This window comes from Centroberyx affinis, unplaced genomic scaffold (assembly GCF_046629955.1).
Source record: "Centroberyx affinis isolate AG114_WGS23_722 - 3 ecotype Tasmania unplaced genomic scaffold, CSIRO-AGI_Caff_v1 ptg005188l_1, whole genome shotgun sequence".
NCBI lineage: Eukaryota > Metazoa > Chordata > Actinopteri > Beryciformes > Berycidae > Centroberyx > Centroberyx affinis.
This window is the reverse complement of record NW_027282579.1, coordinates 194,827-212,648: the sequence shown is the minus strand read 5'-3', so window position 1 is coordinate 212,648 and position 17,822 is coordinate 194,827. Positions and strand designations below refer to the sequence as shown.

At 44.4% G+C, this 17,822-nt stretch overlaps 1 protein-coding gene across 1 annotated transcript in view; it reads left to right on the top strand.

The window, feature by feature from the left end:
* drosha (drosha ribonuclease III) overlaps positions 1-17,822 on the top strand; it is a 90,046-nt gene that overhangs the window by 49,925 nt on the left and 22,299 nt on the right. The window contains exons 23-25 of the mRNA XM_071546227.1: positions 2,622-2,692; positions 12,057-12,101; positions 15,860-16,017. Of these exons, the coding sequence (XP_071402328.1) occupies positions 2,622-2,692; positions 12,057-12,101; positions 15,860-16,017 (274 nt within the window). The remainder of the gene's footprint in view (positions 1-2,621; positions 2,693-12,056; positions 12,102-15,859; positions 16,018-17,822) is intronic.

Here is a 17,822-nt window from a genome sequence, read left to right as displayed (position 1 = left end):
TATAATTGCCAGTTGAGTTGGCCGGGCGTCTTGGTGGGCTGCGTATTCAGGGCCTCCGCTGCAACTTTGCAAGCTGATGGGGTGGACTGCGAAGCCTGGATCTCCGTTTAATGATTGCGGCATGTTGTGCGATTGATTGGACCGCTCTGGGGCACACTTTTTGCACGGACAGCCTCCTTGTCAGAGCGTTCTCGCTAGAATTAACTGCATATCTTGGTTTCTTCATCCACGGGGCCTTTGATTGACACCAAAGGTGTTGCTTTGAGATTTTTAATACCTTTTTCATTCCCTTGAGGCTCTCCCTCTTTCCCCCTCCCTCGCTCCCTGCATACCCGTCGCCTTCTCTTTCCTCTTGGAAGAAGTTTGGAAAATCCAATAAGAAGCAAAACCTCTTTGAGTCCCAATGACTTTGAGGCCTCCACTTGGCGGAACTTTCCAAATCTGCTGTGTCATCGAAACGTGATGAAAGCCGCCCCTGGGCCCCACCCACACCCCCCCCCCCCCAGCCTCGATGTTCACACACACACATGAATGCGGTATGACTGATAGTTGAAAGACAGTCAAAACTCGGCCCAAGGAGGGAGTTCTATCCACCCACAGCTGGTCTCCAGAGGAAACATCTGCTGTGTAGGAGCATCTAGAACTGAGGTCCACATTATGGAGAAACCACAAATCTCAGGGCTGATGCTTAGTGGAAGACATCCTGTGAGGAACCGCTCCCGTCTCTGGGGCCCGCTGCGGTCTGCCTCAGCGAGACGCTCACACCGTCACGCCGAGATTACAGAGGCCTCGCGCTCCGGTACACATCTGCAAGGGGTTTTGCGGTGTGCGGTGTTTGTGAACTTAAAAATGAGAGTTTAGATGTATAGATTTTGATTAATAGGCCTATTTTGTTATTGGGTAGTCATAAGCAGGGCAGGAAATTAACTTTTTTTGTCCCAAAATTCACAAGCCACCTTCATTATTTTACCAGTTAACTAGGTTTCCAGAGCAGAAAAGGACCTCCAAATGACACTTGGGCACCTGCCAAGTGGCTGGTGGAGGAGGCAAACTCGCCTCCATCAACTTTTACCACCATTTGGCTAGTGGCTGGTAGCAATTTCCCGCTCTGTGTGGACGTAAAGGGAGTGAGAGGAAGATGGAGTGGGTGTCTTGTGCGCACGTGTGTTTGCCTTTGTGCCGGGTGGATTGTTTGTATTTCTTTATGGTTCTGTTTATGTAGGTCTTCAGTGTTTGTGTGTGTGTCTGTGTGTGTGCGCAAATGGCCTGTTAGCCATCTGAAAGCAGTTTTCCTCCCCCGATGATGAATCCCTCATATCTGTTTTTGATGTCGTCCATGAAAGCAGTTTGAGCGTTTAGACTCGCAACCGCGCCGCGCCCCATCTCCAATGGCTCATTTATGCACATAATAAAAACCATTGCACAATTGTATACCCAATTTGCCAGGTGGTTATTGCTTTCTAAATTGAATGAGCCACCCTAAGTGTGATATGGTTCGAAGTTGTACGCAACTTAAAGGCGCCGAGATAGTTCCGCCGATGTTAGCGGGAGAAGAGGTAGAAGGGGAAAACAAAACAACAAAAGAAAACAAAAAAAGAGAGCCGACTGGTGCAACAGAACGAGATGGAGAGATATCATTCCCATAGAGAGCGAAATTTGGGATACTCGTCTTGTCCCCCCGCGCGCTGTGACAGCAGCTCTCGGCAATTTGGGACTGATCCTCTATCGATTTTCTTTCCTTGTCCCTTGTGTGTCTGTGTGTGTGTCTCTCTGTGTTTGTGTGTGTGTGTGTGTGTGTGTGCTCTCTGACCTTCTGCTGTGTATTTGTTCCTCACTGAAATTGAATTCAGTGCATGCTGTGTGTTTTTCTGCACATTTGCACAGATGTGTCGTGTGTAGGCGAGTGGCTAAGACGGTGCTATGCCTTTGTGTGCGTGCATTTGTCTGTTTAAGCGTATATATGTGTGTTTTTTTCTTCATGTTAGGCTTATTCATACCTATGCATGTGTGTGAAAGAGGGACTGTGGCTCAGCCTGCCACTCTGAATTCAAGCTTGATGTTTATGTGACCTTGGCCAGTTCCATCTCTAGTCGGTGTGGTGATGAAGCCGTCCCTTCCACTCCTCCTCCTCCTCCTCCTCCTCCTCCTCCTGCTGCGCTCTGACAGGGGGGAGGTGGATCCGCACCGGAACCCCGAGGTCATTTCACCATCAAAAAGCAATAAAAATGCACTCCTACTTTTAATAAAGCAATTATAACTCATTGCCGAGTTCAATTAATTTTAAGTTTTCCATTAGGAGAGAAGTCTGGAATTGCCTCAAAATTGCTTGGAATTTTTACGCCAGCAAATGTACTGGTGGAACTTGGTGCTTTTTTTTTTTTTTTTTTTTTGAACAGTCACTCGCAAATGTGTGTGGCTGGGGGTTGGGTAGCGGTTTTGCCATTTCACGTGTTTAAAAAAAAAAAAAAAGTATCCGGCACCATTTCCAGCAAATATTGCACACAGTCTGCACCACCACTTTTGATTAAACTTTGCTTTATCGATCTTGTCCACTTTCATCCTGACTTTCTCCTCATTTCTGTTTTTTTTTTTTTCTCTCTTTCTCTCTGGTTTTTCCTCAGGTGCTGTGTATTTGGAAGGAGGCTTAAAGGAGGCCAAGCTGCTCTTTGGGAGGCTGCTTTTCAACAGCGAGGTAAGTCACTAAATTAGTAACTCAGTTATACTGTAATCTGGTCTTCTGCCCCTCACCTCTCTGTGTTTTCATTTACAGTGTGTGTGTATGTGTGTGTGTGTGTGTCTGTGGACACTCGTGCATGTGCGCATCAGTGTTAGAGAGGGAGATAGAGTGCCTGTTTCTGTGTGGATAGATGAAATGTCCTTGGTTCTTTTTTATGATTGCCCTCTGGCCATGAAAGTAAACAACAGACTATTGAGTTAGCGTGATGCGGGGGTCTGTATTTGTATGGTGAGAGACATTCCTTATGTCAGTGTTGTTGCTGTCTCTCTTCTACACAAGAGGAAGAGCAGATAGAAAAAAGATCGGTGACCGTGGGCCTGGCAGGGTGCACATTCGCTTTTTAAAAACTGAGGCTAAATGAATATATTTTGAGCTGCTGAGCAGAGGTGGATTAAAGAATGGCCTGTGGGCACAGTGGCTTGTATTGCTGACAAAAGTTTCAGCCTGAGAGAGAGAAAAAAAAACAAAAAAAAAAACGCCACCGAACAATGAGCAAAACAACATCCATTGGAGCAGAGAGAAGATGGGGCACGCTAGGTTAAGGCTTCTGATTCAGAAATTTGTGTATAGACGGACAGAGAGAAACACACACGCAGAAAAACATGACTACTTACACAAAAGAAACCAACAGCGCTGAGCATGTAAACATTCCCATGGCTATTGTAAGAAAAGATGCCTACCGTTTTTACCTTTCCCTAACTGTCCAGCTGATGATAGGACTTGGAGTGCGGATGTTTGTTTTCATCGCTCGAGGAGACGAGGGCTGAGAGGAAAGGCAGACGTGCTTATGATGGTATTTTCAGATAAAGTGTGTGTGTGTGTGTACAATATTGAGTAAAGAAGGGACTTGAAAGGGTTAGGACATGGCTGGAGCATGATTAAGAGAAAAAATAAACCCAAACGGTGAAGAAGGATTTGGACAATTCTCAAATAGAAAGTTTTAGTTTACCTTGGTGACTCTTACTTCTAAGATATTCTGCTTTTTTTTTGTCATTTCAGTTGTACTGAGTCACCTGTTAATCTGATACCATTCCTTCATTTAATTGTAGAGTAGATAACTGGGATTTCCAGGTTACTTTTCCACAGGCTGGATATGGTATCTCAGAAACGAAATATTCTGCAGAGGTGTAATATTTAACAATAGATACCATTTTATGTGCAATGGGGCTGAATCCAGTTAGGGCTGAATCCAGTTATTACATTTTATAATTCTGGGATTACCTGTGCTGTAGTGTTTCTATGACTCTTGCTGGCACAGAAAGTTCACCCACTGCACCCTGCAACGTAAAAGATCTAGGCCTATCTACAATAAGACTACCTCTCTCTCTCTCTGTCTCTCTCTCTCTCTCTCTCTCTCTCTCTCTCTCTCTCTCTCTCTCAATTCAATTCAATTCAATTCAATTCAAATGAGCTTTATTGGCATTAAATACAACAGTATCTGTTGCCAAAGCAGAACAGTGATAATCAAGAAAAAGTAGCAATAATAACAACAAAGATAATTGAACAATAGAAAGTTGTGATTATTCAATCACACACAAAGGAAAAAATTGAAAATATTTGGGTCAGTTGTCCTGTCTCAGGTTTTCACAGCATGTGATATAAACAGCAGCTAGTGTGGCACACTCACGTTTTTCTCCAAGGAGATCTCTCTCTCTCTCTCTCTCTCTCTCTCTCTCTCTCTCTCTCTCTCTCTCTCTCTCTCTCTCTCTCTCTCTCTCTCTCTCTCTCTCTCTCTCTCTCTCTCTCTCTCTCTCTGTGTCTGTGTCTCTCTCTGGCTCGCTCTCTCTCTCTCTCTCTCTCTCTCTCTGTGTCTGTGTCTCTCTCTGGCTCTCTCTCTCTGTGTGTCTCTGTCTCTCTCTGTCTCTTCGTCTGTGTCTGTGTCTCTCTCGCTTTCTCTCTCGTCTGTGTCTGTGTCTGTCTCTCGCTCTCTCTCTGTGTCTCTGTCTGTCTCTCTCTCTGTCTCTTCGTCTGTGTCTCGCTCTCTCTCTCTGTCTCTTCGTCTGTCTGTGTCTCTCTGTCTCTCTCTCTCTCTGTCTCTTCATCTGAGTCTGTCTCTCTCTCTCTCTCTGTGTCTCTCTGTCTCTCTCTCTCTCTGTCACCTCGTCTGTGTCTGTGTCTCACTCTCTCTCTCTGTCTCTCTGTCTCTTCGTCTGTCTCTCTCTCTCTCTCTCTCTCTCTCTCTCTCTCTCTCTCTCTCTCTCTCTCAGGATCACCCATGCACATTAGGAAACCCTCAGGTGAACATGCATAGGCTGATAAAACATTGATGCTGTGTGCTAGACTGCAGTGTGAGTCCATACATTGTTAGCATGGACGGCACAGTGGGAATCACAGACCCTGTCGAATGTTGTTCCCTGCACTAACCATTGACCTACACACTGACCACAAACCACAGAAATTATATTTAAATTTTAGGCAAATTGTTCAGGAAAGGGCATGTGGCTGTGGTGAGACTGAAACCTATGGCATTTTGTTTATGGATGGTCTCTCTTATCACTAGGGCACCTTGCTGCACAGTAAAATTAAGCAACAAGCACCAAGAAGCCGTGCTTAACAATTGATTTCCGAGCAACTAAAAGACGTTAGGCATGATGCTAAGCAGAGTACCAGTATCTGTGGTGATTTTCGCATTGCTCGGTGTTTAAATTAACAGTTATGTGGTCACGGTTGTGCGTTTGGGTATCTCACAACATCTTAAAATGGGACTCCAGTATACGAAATCTGTTTTCTAACATGTACCGATACAACACTGTAATACTGACATAGGCTTCCACAGGACGCTGACAAACCGTTAGTAGTTTTTGGACTTGTGCTTAATAGCGTACTGTTAATTGGAAGCGCGGTGCAGAACGGCATCCTCAATCTGCCGTACTGGCTTGAGTTAACGAACCAAATTGGCTTGAGAGTGATCAGCAATCTTATTCATCAAAAGTGGCAAATGATGCGCCGGCGATACGTATTCCTCTTAGTTCATGTGAGATACAGTTAAGCGATACTTTCACTCAAGTATATGTGCGGATATAGAGAGGCAAATGGGGAGGATGCCAGCTTATGTGGAGGAAGGTATGTGACAGCAGGCGGAAGAGGCAGCCCAGTGTGAGGTGAACTAAAAGAGGAAAGCTTTTAATTAACTGGTCACAGTGACTAATGGATTCCAAAATTCACCAGCCACTTTACCTCTTTCACTAGTGGAATATACAGGGTTTTTTTTTTTATGGACTAGAAAAGAACCTCTAGATGGTGACTTGGTTATCTGCAACAGTGACAGGCAGAGTAGAAAAACCTACCTGCCACAGTTAGGACACAGTTAGTTACTAGACCAACATAGTATACAGTACTGTGCAAAAGTCTTAGGCACCCAAGAGTTTTTATATAAATTGTTTCTTAGATGTTTATTCATTTTTTTCCTGCATTAAAGTAGACTGCTCTTTATAGTACATTTTTTGATATTTAGAAACTTTTCATTTAATTATTTTTGAAAGCATCTTCGCTTTACTTTTTTTCTTTTACATGTGCCTTAGACTTTTGCACAGCACTGTATGTAAATCATATTGACTCCCAAAATACTGTTTAATATGATATTTCTGTTTTGTGAATCATCCCTGGATTGCTGGAAATAGTGGGCTCCTTTCTTGGGAGTAAAAAATTGAATTTATAATTTCACTCTCCATGGAAAACTGCACTGCTTGCTAGACTGTGCTGAATTTCAGGCACAACAGTTATTTTTGTTCAGTTAACTAAGCAATGTACACATAAATATTCTGTGCAATCCTATTTGCCCTATAAAAACATTTAGTGCCATGCAATCGATAAGGAAATCCCAACCATTACATACAATCAATATGCGCTCGTTCTGTAAAGTAAAGCCACAGTTCAGAGTGTAAGGCTAGCAGGGATGGGGTGATATATCGAAATTCAATATATCGCAATACAAAATTCTGGCTATATGTGATGTGAGGCAGAAAAATGAATCATGATATTAGCTCCATTTTATTCTGCTGTAGTAATAGAGACGGGTTGCCCATCACAATTTCACAAGCTCTCCATCCAAATCATATTATTTTCACTTTGTAATGACATCTTTAAATTGTTGTTTACATTCTAGCAAGACAAAGCCATCGCTAGAAAGATTTGTGGCTCGGAAATAGACATAATTCTGCACAGTCAGACTTTGTTGTCAGTGAACTTTTATTTATTAAGTCGTATCGTGGTTGTGTTGAATCGTGAATCCCGTATCGCGTATCGAATCGTATCGTCGGATAAGTACATCGTCCCTTTCCTATAGTGTACTGTCTGTATGTTTGGCTACGGATGCAGAGAAGAGTACAATGGTTCTGGCTGCAATTCTCTGAGAAGTTGCGGCAAGCGAGAGTCGAGTGATTCTCAACTGTGGCTTGAAAGTTTTCCCGACATGCGGGCCAGGCATTGAAATAGTATGGGTCGTCACCCCCCCCGCTGAATCCTCCTGATGGCCGCTCTGTCATACAAAGCTGAGAGGAGACAGATGGACGTAGCCTAGGAAGCCAAACACCAGCCGGGTGGTATGATGGTACAGTATGAGGGGAGGGGGGGGGGGGGGGGGGGGCCGGAGAGATGGACAGAGAGAGAGATAGAGACAGAGAGAGAGAGAGAGAGAGATTTCTATGGTCTGCAGGCCCACTGAGTCCGTCGGTATTTCTAGCTTAACACATCAAAATGGGTCTTTACACAGCACATTACCAAAGTTATGAGATGTGGTGCAAAACTGAAGGACTCTACATTTTTCTCTATCACACCCCGGAACATTTCGCCGCTCCTATTTGTCAGTACGGTGTTCCATTCACACATGGATGATCAGCCCCATACTCTCCCTGTCACTCGGTAACAACAGGATGCTGCCTCGTCTCTCTCTCCTCTTCGCTCTCGCTGCCTCTTCTTCTCTCTCTCTCTCTCTCTCTCTCTCCTTTTCCCCACTCCCTCCCTCACTCCTCCCCCCCCCCCCCGACCGACTCCAGGATGTCATTACCGCCACAGAAGTCAAAACAAAAGCTCTACATTTCCGGAGGTAAAACACAGAATTGACTACCACAGAGAAAAGTGTGCGTGGGATTTCCAACACGAGATCAAGCCATACAGACATTTGCCCCAGGTTTTTTCTTTTTATATGAACTTATTTATTTATTTAGATTCTCTAATTGGTATGGTATTCATGGCCAGAACGCAACAGTTATTTCTGTCCCCTTGTATTGCTTGTAACGCGTCACCTTTGCCGGCATTGGTTCCTAAACAACAGCGCTCTTTCCGGGGGATGGAATCCAGCTTCATTGCACACAGAAGCCCGCAGGAAACAATACATGCTAATTTGCTAATGACATTACTGTGGAGGTTATTAAAGCATCAGCAGAGAGGCAGGAAGCATCTTCTTCAGGCGGAGCTGCTCGATTGCTCTCAACCTGGACTGAATAGCGGCGCAATATTGCGGGGAAAAGATGCTGCCGCTGTGCCGTCCTGAGGGAAGTGCCTCTTTGGAGCAGCAATCACCATAATGATGATCTCACTGCCTGCCCATGGGCTAATCTGCTGGCTTTCATTAACACCACCACACGCGCGTACACACACCCAAACGCCAAACGTGACAGGGGTTGCTGTGACAACTGAGATGGTCGCCATGGCACTGTGTTGGTCGCTTGTGGTAGTATGGCATGGCAGCCTTCTTCTCTCACCTCCTTCTCCCCCCCTCCCTCCCTCCCTCCCTCCCTCCCTCCTCTTCTCTCCTCCTCTCTCACCCCTGTGGGTGCAGAGCCACAAAGCCAAATACAAGGTTTTAGAGCAGCTTGCCTTCGATACTTCAAACAGCGATGGCTCAAATCCTTTCAAATACTGTGTTGTCTTACAAAAACAGTCCTCTTTTTTTCATTTCAATATTGTTAATAGCAGCGATTGTTGTATTCTGAAGTCCAAGTTGTATTCCAAAAATGTCCAGCATGTGCAATTTGAGTTTTAATCATGTGTTATAGAGCTGAACAATTAATCGAAAAATAAACATCAGAATCGCAATATGAACTATCCAAATTTCCAAATTGCAGAGGCTGCAAGTAATTTCTTAAGAGAGAGAGGATCGTCCAACATGGATTTCTGAACGAGGTGTTTCAGAGCTGCAGGTAATCTTTGGTCCATGAATCAATCAAGTGCAATATTGGTGAAAACCTTTCATCATACTCAAACTCAGTAAATCCTGCACACTGACATCTTATTTTGTTTTTTAATAAAATCACTTTCCTTTAAACAATTTTAAAGTTCCCAAAGAATTATGACAAGACAAACTTAGCAGTTTAAATCGCAGCTTAACTGCAATATTCTGTGAAATAATCGCAATTAGATTTTTTTTGTCCACATCGCTCAGCCCTAATGTGTTACTCTGACATTACCTTGGTCTCTTGGTACACCAGTAGAGTGTGCTAGGCTTACATGCTCACACAGGTGAAAGGCTGGCTGACAACTCCTTCCATACACTCACACACCACCTCACCGGCTCCCGGTAACGGTAACCACCGTCTCCATCATAACTGATTTAACCCGGTCCCATCTACATCTCTAAGTACACATTGTTTACGTGTTTATTTTGAAAGAACATTCAGTGGAATGAGAGGGACCTGTTTCCAGTGAATGTTCTTTTATTGTTTTTTATTTATTACCCGCACCACAATCACACTGTTTCTCTTCCACCCGATTTTCTTTTCACCTGTTCTTTGTCCCCATGTGCCTTTCCATTCTCTGCGGACGTGTGTGTGTGTGTTAGTATGTTTTGTCCTGTAACAGCTAGGGCTGATATTCTTCTGTGTGAGGAAGAATGCGTGTGTGTGTGTGTGTGTGTTTTCTTTCTTCCACTGTGTCCTTGGCTTAGTAATAGCTTGGAGAACGAAAGCATGCACACACTCAAACTCGCTCGCCATTCTCCACGCACGTACACTTTCTGCCCACTTTCACAAGTACTGTAAAATATGTGCTCTTCAACTCGACCATAAATCCTATGATAGACTTCACCAAAGACTCGACATTGGTTTTCACATATTTGGAAGATCACCTTGACCGTTCGCTGTCAGAAGCCTCCATTTTGGCCTTAGGGCCGCTTTTATGTTGGTATTGATCAGCGACGCTATCTCTTTTATCGATTTCTCTGCTGCACTACTAGGTTTGATGGATTGATTGGCAGCCCGTAGCTAGAGACCAATTTGTCAGGGAGCGCTGGACCTTGTCAGAGAAGAGCACCATTATGTCCCAATCATGGATGGCCAACAATCCCGGGGTGGGGGTGGGGTGGGGGGGGGGGTTATAGTGGTGTTGCCTATTCACGGCTGAGCTCAGTCTGTCTCGAATCCCCGTGGGTCAGAGCAGCACTGATTGAAACCCGCCTCCAAACAAAGCTCATAGGCTGTTTTCACCTCCTTGCCTTTTCAGTTCGCGTTTTTATTTCAACTCTCATTACGGGCAATGCTGGTGCCACTCAAATAAACATGTTTGCATATTTTTTTTTTTTTTCTCCTCCTTTTTTTTTTTTTTCCTGTTTGTAGCACAAGAGCTCCATCCTCCAAATGGCTGTGATTCAGCTGTTGCACATGATGATTTGTGCTCTCTGTAATTATACCTTCCTCGTGCTGGGAGAGAGAGGAGGGAGAAAAAACCTGTTGTTATTCTTAAATCCCCACTCGACGCTGGCTTAATCATTGTCTGCCTTGTCTTCGGAATGGCTGTAATTGAAACATTAGCTGTTCGGGTCTATATACAGCATGTGGGCGGATCGTGTGCGCCCCATGGACAGATTTTAATCATAAGCCTCGATCAGAAACCGGCAAAGTTGTGTGCACTTCATTCCCTATTTCACTTTTTCCGTCTCGCTCTCTCTCTGTTTCCGCATGCATGTATGCACCCGTGTGTGTGTTTCAGATGCGTCAGTGTCTAGTATCAATCAGTCAATCAATCAATCAATCAATCAATCAATTTAAGTGCAGAATCACCATGAAGCATGGTCCCAACACACTTTACAATTAAAAGAATACATAGGACAAAACATACAGCAAGCAAATAAAATAGTTAAAATGAAACAACCACATTGAAAACATCAATGTTAAAAGGATGTTTGAATATTAAAATAAAACAACCACATTAATAACATCAAAGTTAAAAGGGTTTTTGAATATACATAATAAAAATTAAAATTAAAATAAAACAACCACATTAAAAACATCAAATTTAAAAGGGTGTTTGAATATAAATAATACAAATTAAAATTAAAATAAAACAACCACATTAAAAACATCAGCATTATAGTTCAACAGTATAGCTTAGGCCAATTTGTGTGACTGCAGATCCTCTCAGTTGAAGCGAGCGATCCATTAGTCAGTGCTATTGACTTCCCTTTGAGCAACGCCGTCCTCGACAGTGAAGTGCGATGTTGTATTCACCAGCAGGCTCCATGTTGACTCGATACCTGCTATGTACTTAGTGCTTCTCAACCCCGGTCCTGGGCTAAAGACACGCAAAACCAAAAGGAAGCATTTGCTCAAACATATTGACCACTTTCATGAATTTTTCATTGGCTGCTCAAGGCGATGGGTTGCTAGGTGGGTGAGATGGTGAGGTGTCTGTTCAATGCTGCCGACCACACAGCCCCCCCCCCTCCTCCTCCTCCCCCCTCCCCCCTCTTCCCCCCCTCCGGGCTAGCCCCGCATTTTAAAGGTTTATCTTCTTGAACCCCTTAAACACCTGAGTGATACTGTACTTTAGAGGCCCTCACCATGTCTCTGTCACCAGTGTGACTCACCCAACATTAGACCCCAGGCCCAACACTGCCTGTGACTGGCGTTGTCCCTGGCAACAACTTGCTGGCCACAGCTTGCTCTCTCTTTTCTCTCTTCCTCTCTCTCTCTCCCTCTCTCTCTCTCTTTCTCTCTCCCTCTTTCTGTCGGTCAGTCTGTTTATCTCTCTGCCATTCGATGCCACGCGGATTCTGCTGCGCACAGCAGCGGCATCCTTGAGGAAACCGATGTTGATCTTCCACGTATTTCTCTCCACAGGCAGGGGAGGCAAAGGGCCGGCAGCATTGTCACTGTATCTCCAGTAACCCCCCGCCGACCCCCCTCAGGTGGATCGCTGATGGTCAATAAGCAGGCCTATGTGTCGCGAAATGGGATGCTGACTCATTTTGCCGTCCCCCAACGGGGCTGCTGATGGTTCCTCAAACCATTTTGACCGAGGAATCTCCTCCCTCTAACTCTCTCTCTCTCTCTCTCTCTCTCTCTCTCTCCCCCTCCCTCCCTCCCTCTCTCTCCTCTCTTCGCAGGACCTACGGGAGGTCTGGCTCAACTACCCCCATCACCCCCTGCAGGTTGGTTGAGATACGTTTTATTATTGATGTTTATTACTTCCGCCAAGGAGGTTATGTTTTCGGTGCCGGTTGTTTGTTTGTTTGTCTGTTTGTTTGTCTGTTAGCAGGATTACGGAAAAACTACTGCCCCGATTTTCATGAAACTTGGTGGAAGGGTGTAGCATGGGCCAAGGAAGAACCCATTAAATTTTTGGAGCGTATCCGGATCCGAATCACGAACAAGCAATAATAGCACGAACCTTGGTGGAGGTCTGCGTTCTCCGAGTGCCCTTCTAGTTTTAGCAAGGAGTCTCCCATTTAAAAACCCACCTCACCCTCAAAACACACACACACTCTCACTCAAAACCGTCCTCCCCTCTTTCAAGTTTTCCTACCTGAATGTATTTTTTTTTTATTTCTGGTGTGTTGCTAACAGTGGAAAGCAAGCTGTTAGTCATTTTGCCCGAGGCCCCCAGTAGCCCTCCACTAGTCCCCATTGTTCTGCTCCTGTGTCTGACTGCTCCCCATTTTGGTTGAGACCCTAATCCGCTCTTTCATTCACTCTCGTCTTTCTTACTCTTCGCCATCGCTCCTTTTCTCTGACGCACCATTCTCCCCTTCTCTCGCCCTGCTTTCGCACTCTTTCTCTCTTCCTCTCCCTCTGTTCTGCCGTCCTTTTTTGCTTTGCATGATCTGCCCAGAAACATTGAACATGTCAACAGTGTTTGTTTGAAATTAGGATTTGGAAGAAGAGATCAAAGATGCCATAACAGGATTACAGTCCCGAATCACACGGGGCCTCCAGGGACCGTCAGGCATCCTTCTCTCTGATGTGTTTGTGGGGAGAAAGTGTCTCTTTGTGTGTATGCCGAGACTCATCTTTAAGCACTTTATTCTCTTCATCTCCCTGCGTGTGTGTGAGTGTTCACACGTCTGTCTCTGTGTTCTCATATGTACATTTTTGCATATCCATGTTTGGCTCAAAATAACTTTCTGTGTTTCTGCTTATGCATGCGTGCGTTTGTATATGTGCGTTTGTTTACTCCCAGTGTATGCTTCCCCCCCCCCCTTTTTTTTTTTTTTCCCCTGATCCCCAAATGCCTGAGATCTGCAGAGCGCCTGGGTGCTTCTCTTTTTGTTATGAGCTGAGTGTCACTGCTTAGAGTAAACCCATTGTATGCAGCGCTCTGTTTTCCCGGTGAGCTGCGTAGGAGAAGTCCCGGCGGCAGGCAGCATGGTCAGGGTGGAGCCCCGGGGTCAGGCCTGCAACCCCTCTGTGGTGAGGGGGGGTGGGGGACCTCCGCAGTCTGCTGCATAAGTAGTCATTAGCCGGTTCAGAGCCACGGCCTCATTACCACACACTGTGCACGGCTGAGGTTTCCTCTGGGTGGTCCCCCTGCCAGCGGGGCAACGCCTGTTAAATTCTGCCCGCCTCTTGGTGGCTTGATGGCGTCATGACCCTTAAACCTGCGATGATATAATCTAAGAAAAAACATCTTTCTTTTATTATTATTACTTTAAATGATTGATGAAGGGCCCTAGGATTTGAGGCAGGAGCCGGTACCCGTACCCAAGAGTGCTGCCTCAAGGGTTACAAGGTGTTTCTTGTTTTTTTTTGTTTTTTTTTTGCCTGAGGCAGAGCGTAGAGGATGACAACAACGAAGTGAAAGAGGAGCCGCCGTAATGAGGTTTGCGCGGATGGCGATGGCAGCCCGCCATGGCGTGGGTAATTATGCGTACGCCCGTCTTTGGCATACATGCATACATTAGCCTTGCCACCGACGATCCTGGCCCGACGGAGCGCAGTGGAAATGCTTCCTGGTTGACAGGCACATCTTTATGTCTTTCGTGTTCGCTCGATTCGCACCAGTGCATCATCACCCCCAGCTCTCCAGAATCATTTACCAGAGTGTCATTTACGTTGAGTGTGAATTTCAAAATTTCTCCTTTGGTTTGGTGGGGAGATGCATGTGTCAGGCTTTTGGGCCTCAAAGACCTCAGCTCTGATTCTGCTTTCTGTCTGGACTGTGCTGAAAGTGATGCTTTGAAGCCATTTCAAAAGTGTTTTTTTTTTTTTTTTTTTTTTATAACGGGTGTAAGTTCTTTTTTTCCTCTCTTCACTCTGTTTGAAGCCTTGCTGCTGGCCATTCCCCCTGAAGGATAGCTAGCGCCTATGAGTGCTGAACTCGTCAGATGTCGTTAGTTGTGATGCATGACATTTAAACGCCTTTCGTTAATTAAGAGATGAAAAAAAGCCAGAAATGAAATGTTTCTTAGGACATGTTGGAAGACGCAACCATGACATTACCGGCAGCGCTCCAATTAAAATACTGAGTTTAAAAATACATCTCTGCTCTTCGCACCAGCTTGGTTTGACATGGGAGACTCTGGGAAAGCTGTTTACTTGTCATTTCTTCATGAAAACACAGACAAAGAAGATGCTGGAAAATGAAGATAGTGGCCATCATTCCCTGGAGAGTCTTCATTGTAGTTTTCTTTATCCTTATTTTTTGGGAGGTTTACAATATGTGGCTAAATGCAGCGAACTAACAAGGTCAATCGAATGCACTTTATTTCCCTTGAATGTCCACAGTAAATTATGTTGCTGAATGTTTCTGTTTTCTTTGGGAAAGACGTCTTGGTCAAGCATACAGTTGTAGCACGCAGAGACCAATTAGATGTTTCTAGCAGCCTAATTAATGCACCCATAAGGATATCTCTTGATTCAACAAACACAAGCATGCACACAGTTTCTTTAGCATATTATTTCTTTTTCTAATGAGCACAGGCATGAGCAGATACTGTCCTTTGGAAGCAAGCCACGTGTTTTCGCTGAACCCTTCTACCTCTGAACTCACCAAACCCTGCAGCCAATGTTAAAAGCACAGTCTGCAGCCATTTTTCACACCCCAAACTATTCCTTAAGACTCGTCTAGGGCATAGGGCCCGGGGTGTCTCTTCTAGTTTGGCAAGGCGTTTGCTTTAGGACGAGTGAGGAAACTCACCACTGAGTCGCCAGTGATATTAATTGACCATTTGAATCACCAGATTTAGAGCGATAGAAAAAAGCTAGTTGTTTGCCTTGAAACTGAATGACTAAAATATTCCATCTGCTGCAGCTTGTCTGAGTTTGTTTTGAGGCAGAGAAAAAACACACACCCTAAACAGGCCCTCCAGCAACACACATAGAGGTTCATTTAATTTAAGGAATTTAGCTGACGCTCTTATCCAGAGCGACTTAAAGGGAGTTAGCAAGTGGGGGTTCGGTGTCTGGCTCAAGGATGCTTCATTGGCTGTTAATAGACACACACACCGGATATTTTGTAGTTTGCAAACCTGTGACCTTTCAGTTATTTCTCTTCAAACCTCGAGGCCACCCTGCAGCCCCAGGTCTTTCATCTCCAAACCGCATATTGTGCTCGAGCTGAACACTTAATCGAGGAAAAAAAAAAAAAAAAAAAAAAAAACGAAAATCGCAATGTGAACTTCTGCAATTTCCAAATCGCAAAGGCTGCAATTAATTTCTTAAGTGTCCAAGGAGCATCCAAAATGGATTTCTGAACAAGGTGTTGTAGAGCTGCAGGTGATCTTTGATCCATGAATCAAGTACAGTATTAGTCAAAACCTTTCATCAGACTCAAAATGACAAGAAATAAACCTTATGGCATAAATCGCAGTTTAAATCGCAATTTTCTGTCAAATTATCACAATTTTATCACATTTTTTTTGTCATATCTTTCTAGCCCTAATTTTTGTGCTATTTTCTGCTGTGTGTCCAGGTCCAGGAGCCGCAGACGGACAGGCAGCTGATCGAGACTTCCCCGGTGCTGCAGAAGCTCACCGACTTCGAGGACGCCATCGGGGTTTTGTTCACACACGTGCGTCTCCTGGCCAGAGCCTTCACCCTGAGGACCGTGGGCTTCAACCACCTCACCCTGTCAGTACAGTTGGTGTTTGTCTCTCTGTGTGTGTGTGTGTGTGTGTGTGTGTGTGTGTGTGTGTGTGCCTCTGTGTCTGTGTCTGTGTCTGTACGTGTGTTTTGTTGATAATACAGTTACAACCAATTAAAATGCAAAGTGAGCTAGTACTTCGCCAGATGTAATTTGCAAAGATGTTGCAGAACTGGCCAGACTTAGTTTCTCAAACTGTTCCCATGAGAGGTGAAGAGGCATGATGCATTATAATATATAATATGATCTGAGATACGGGGATTTTAATCATACTTTGAGCATTTTAAAAGGTTGTAACTGTGTTGTCGTTGTGGCTGTGTTCTTCCTCCCACATCGTCCTTGTGTTTGCCCCCATTGCTCGCAGCTTATACACTTTTCTTTCAGTCCCTACAAGCGCTTTTATAGTATGTGATGTCTTGGATGTCATGTTCAAAGGGCCTCGGTGAAAGATAGGCTCTCTAACTTGTTTTTGGCTCGGTGCCTAATCCGAGGGTTTTCACATGCTGGAGGGAGAGAGAGGCCTGAGGGACGCTGAAGTCCTCCTGTCTGTAGTCTTCCTCTGCCTGGGGGGGGCAGAACCTCTCTCCCCCATGGGAAATGGGCTTTTGATTCACTGGGTTGTCCAAGGCATTAGGTATACATTCCTCTCTTTCATTCATTGCAGACGCATCTCTCTCTTTTTTCTCAGAATTTTCTCACTCATTGTTAATCTTCATATTCTTATTCTTCTGTCCGCCCCGTGAATCCCTGGATTCTTACTTGATTTGTTGTTATTCAGATTTGTTCTAATTTAGACTGCATGTCATTTTCTCATTCTTTTTGGAGAGATGTGCGTTTTTAAAACTCCAGGACTGTGCTGTATTTATTTTCTCCAGTGTTAATTTCAAAGTTTCTCAGTGACGCTGTAGTGATTTAGGACTGACATTGGAAATGTTTTTCCTCTCTGCCTCTGCTATGACACTTGTTCAATAGCCAGAGAAGTTGGCAACTTCTAAGGAGACGACTTAAAATTGATTGGAGAGAGAATGCCTCGGCCTATTTGTTAGAAACTTGTCACCAATATGTGTAGCTATAACCTTGTCCGTTTGTTGATTGAATGCAAGTTTCAAAAGATTACTATTTTTCATAAAAAATGCTTTCACTAATTAGACTGTGCACTCAAATTTGAGGTGTTTCCGATTCTGTCTGTGAGAGGGTTATTTGCAGCAGAAGCTTAACTCACTTCTGAGCTTTACAACACAACACAATAGTGAGCTTGACAGCTAAAGCAAATTAGCCTTGGCAGCACACCTCTGATATCTTATTGGCAGGCTGCACTCTGTAATTGCTTGCTTAGGTTTGCCACAAGGACATAACTGTGTGTGCTTGTATGGATGCGTGCATGCGCGTGTGTGTGTGTGTGTCATGTACACACACTCACACACACTGCTGTGTATGTTCTAATCCATCACTTAAATGTCAAAGCCTCTCCCCACTCATGGTCAGTGCAGTCGATTAGAGGTCCAGAAGTTTGTCTCCCAGCTAGCTTGTCAAGGTTTACTTTGAGGGCTTTCCACCTCAAGGTTGGTTTCTGTGATATTTTCACTAACTTCCTGGCATCACATCCTCAATACAGTAGCTCTAAACCCAGTTTATACAAGGCGAAGGTTTAACCTTATGCATCTTTTTCTTATTTCACTGAATTGTATCGTTCTTTTTTCTGGAGGAAAAAAAGAAAATAATTTTTATATTTTCAGAATCATTTATGTTCATCAGCTCATTAGCGGCCAAAGGCAGGTTGACCTAAATAGAG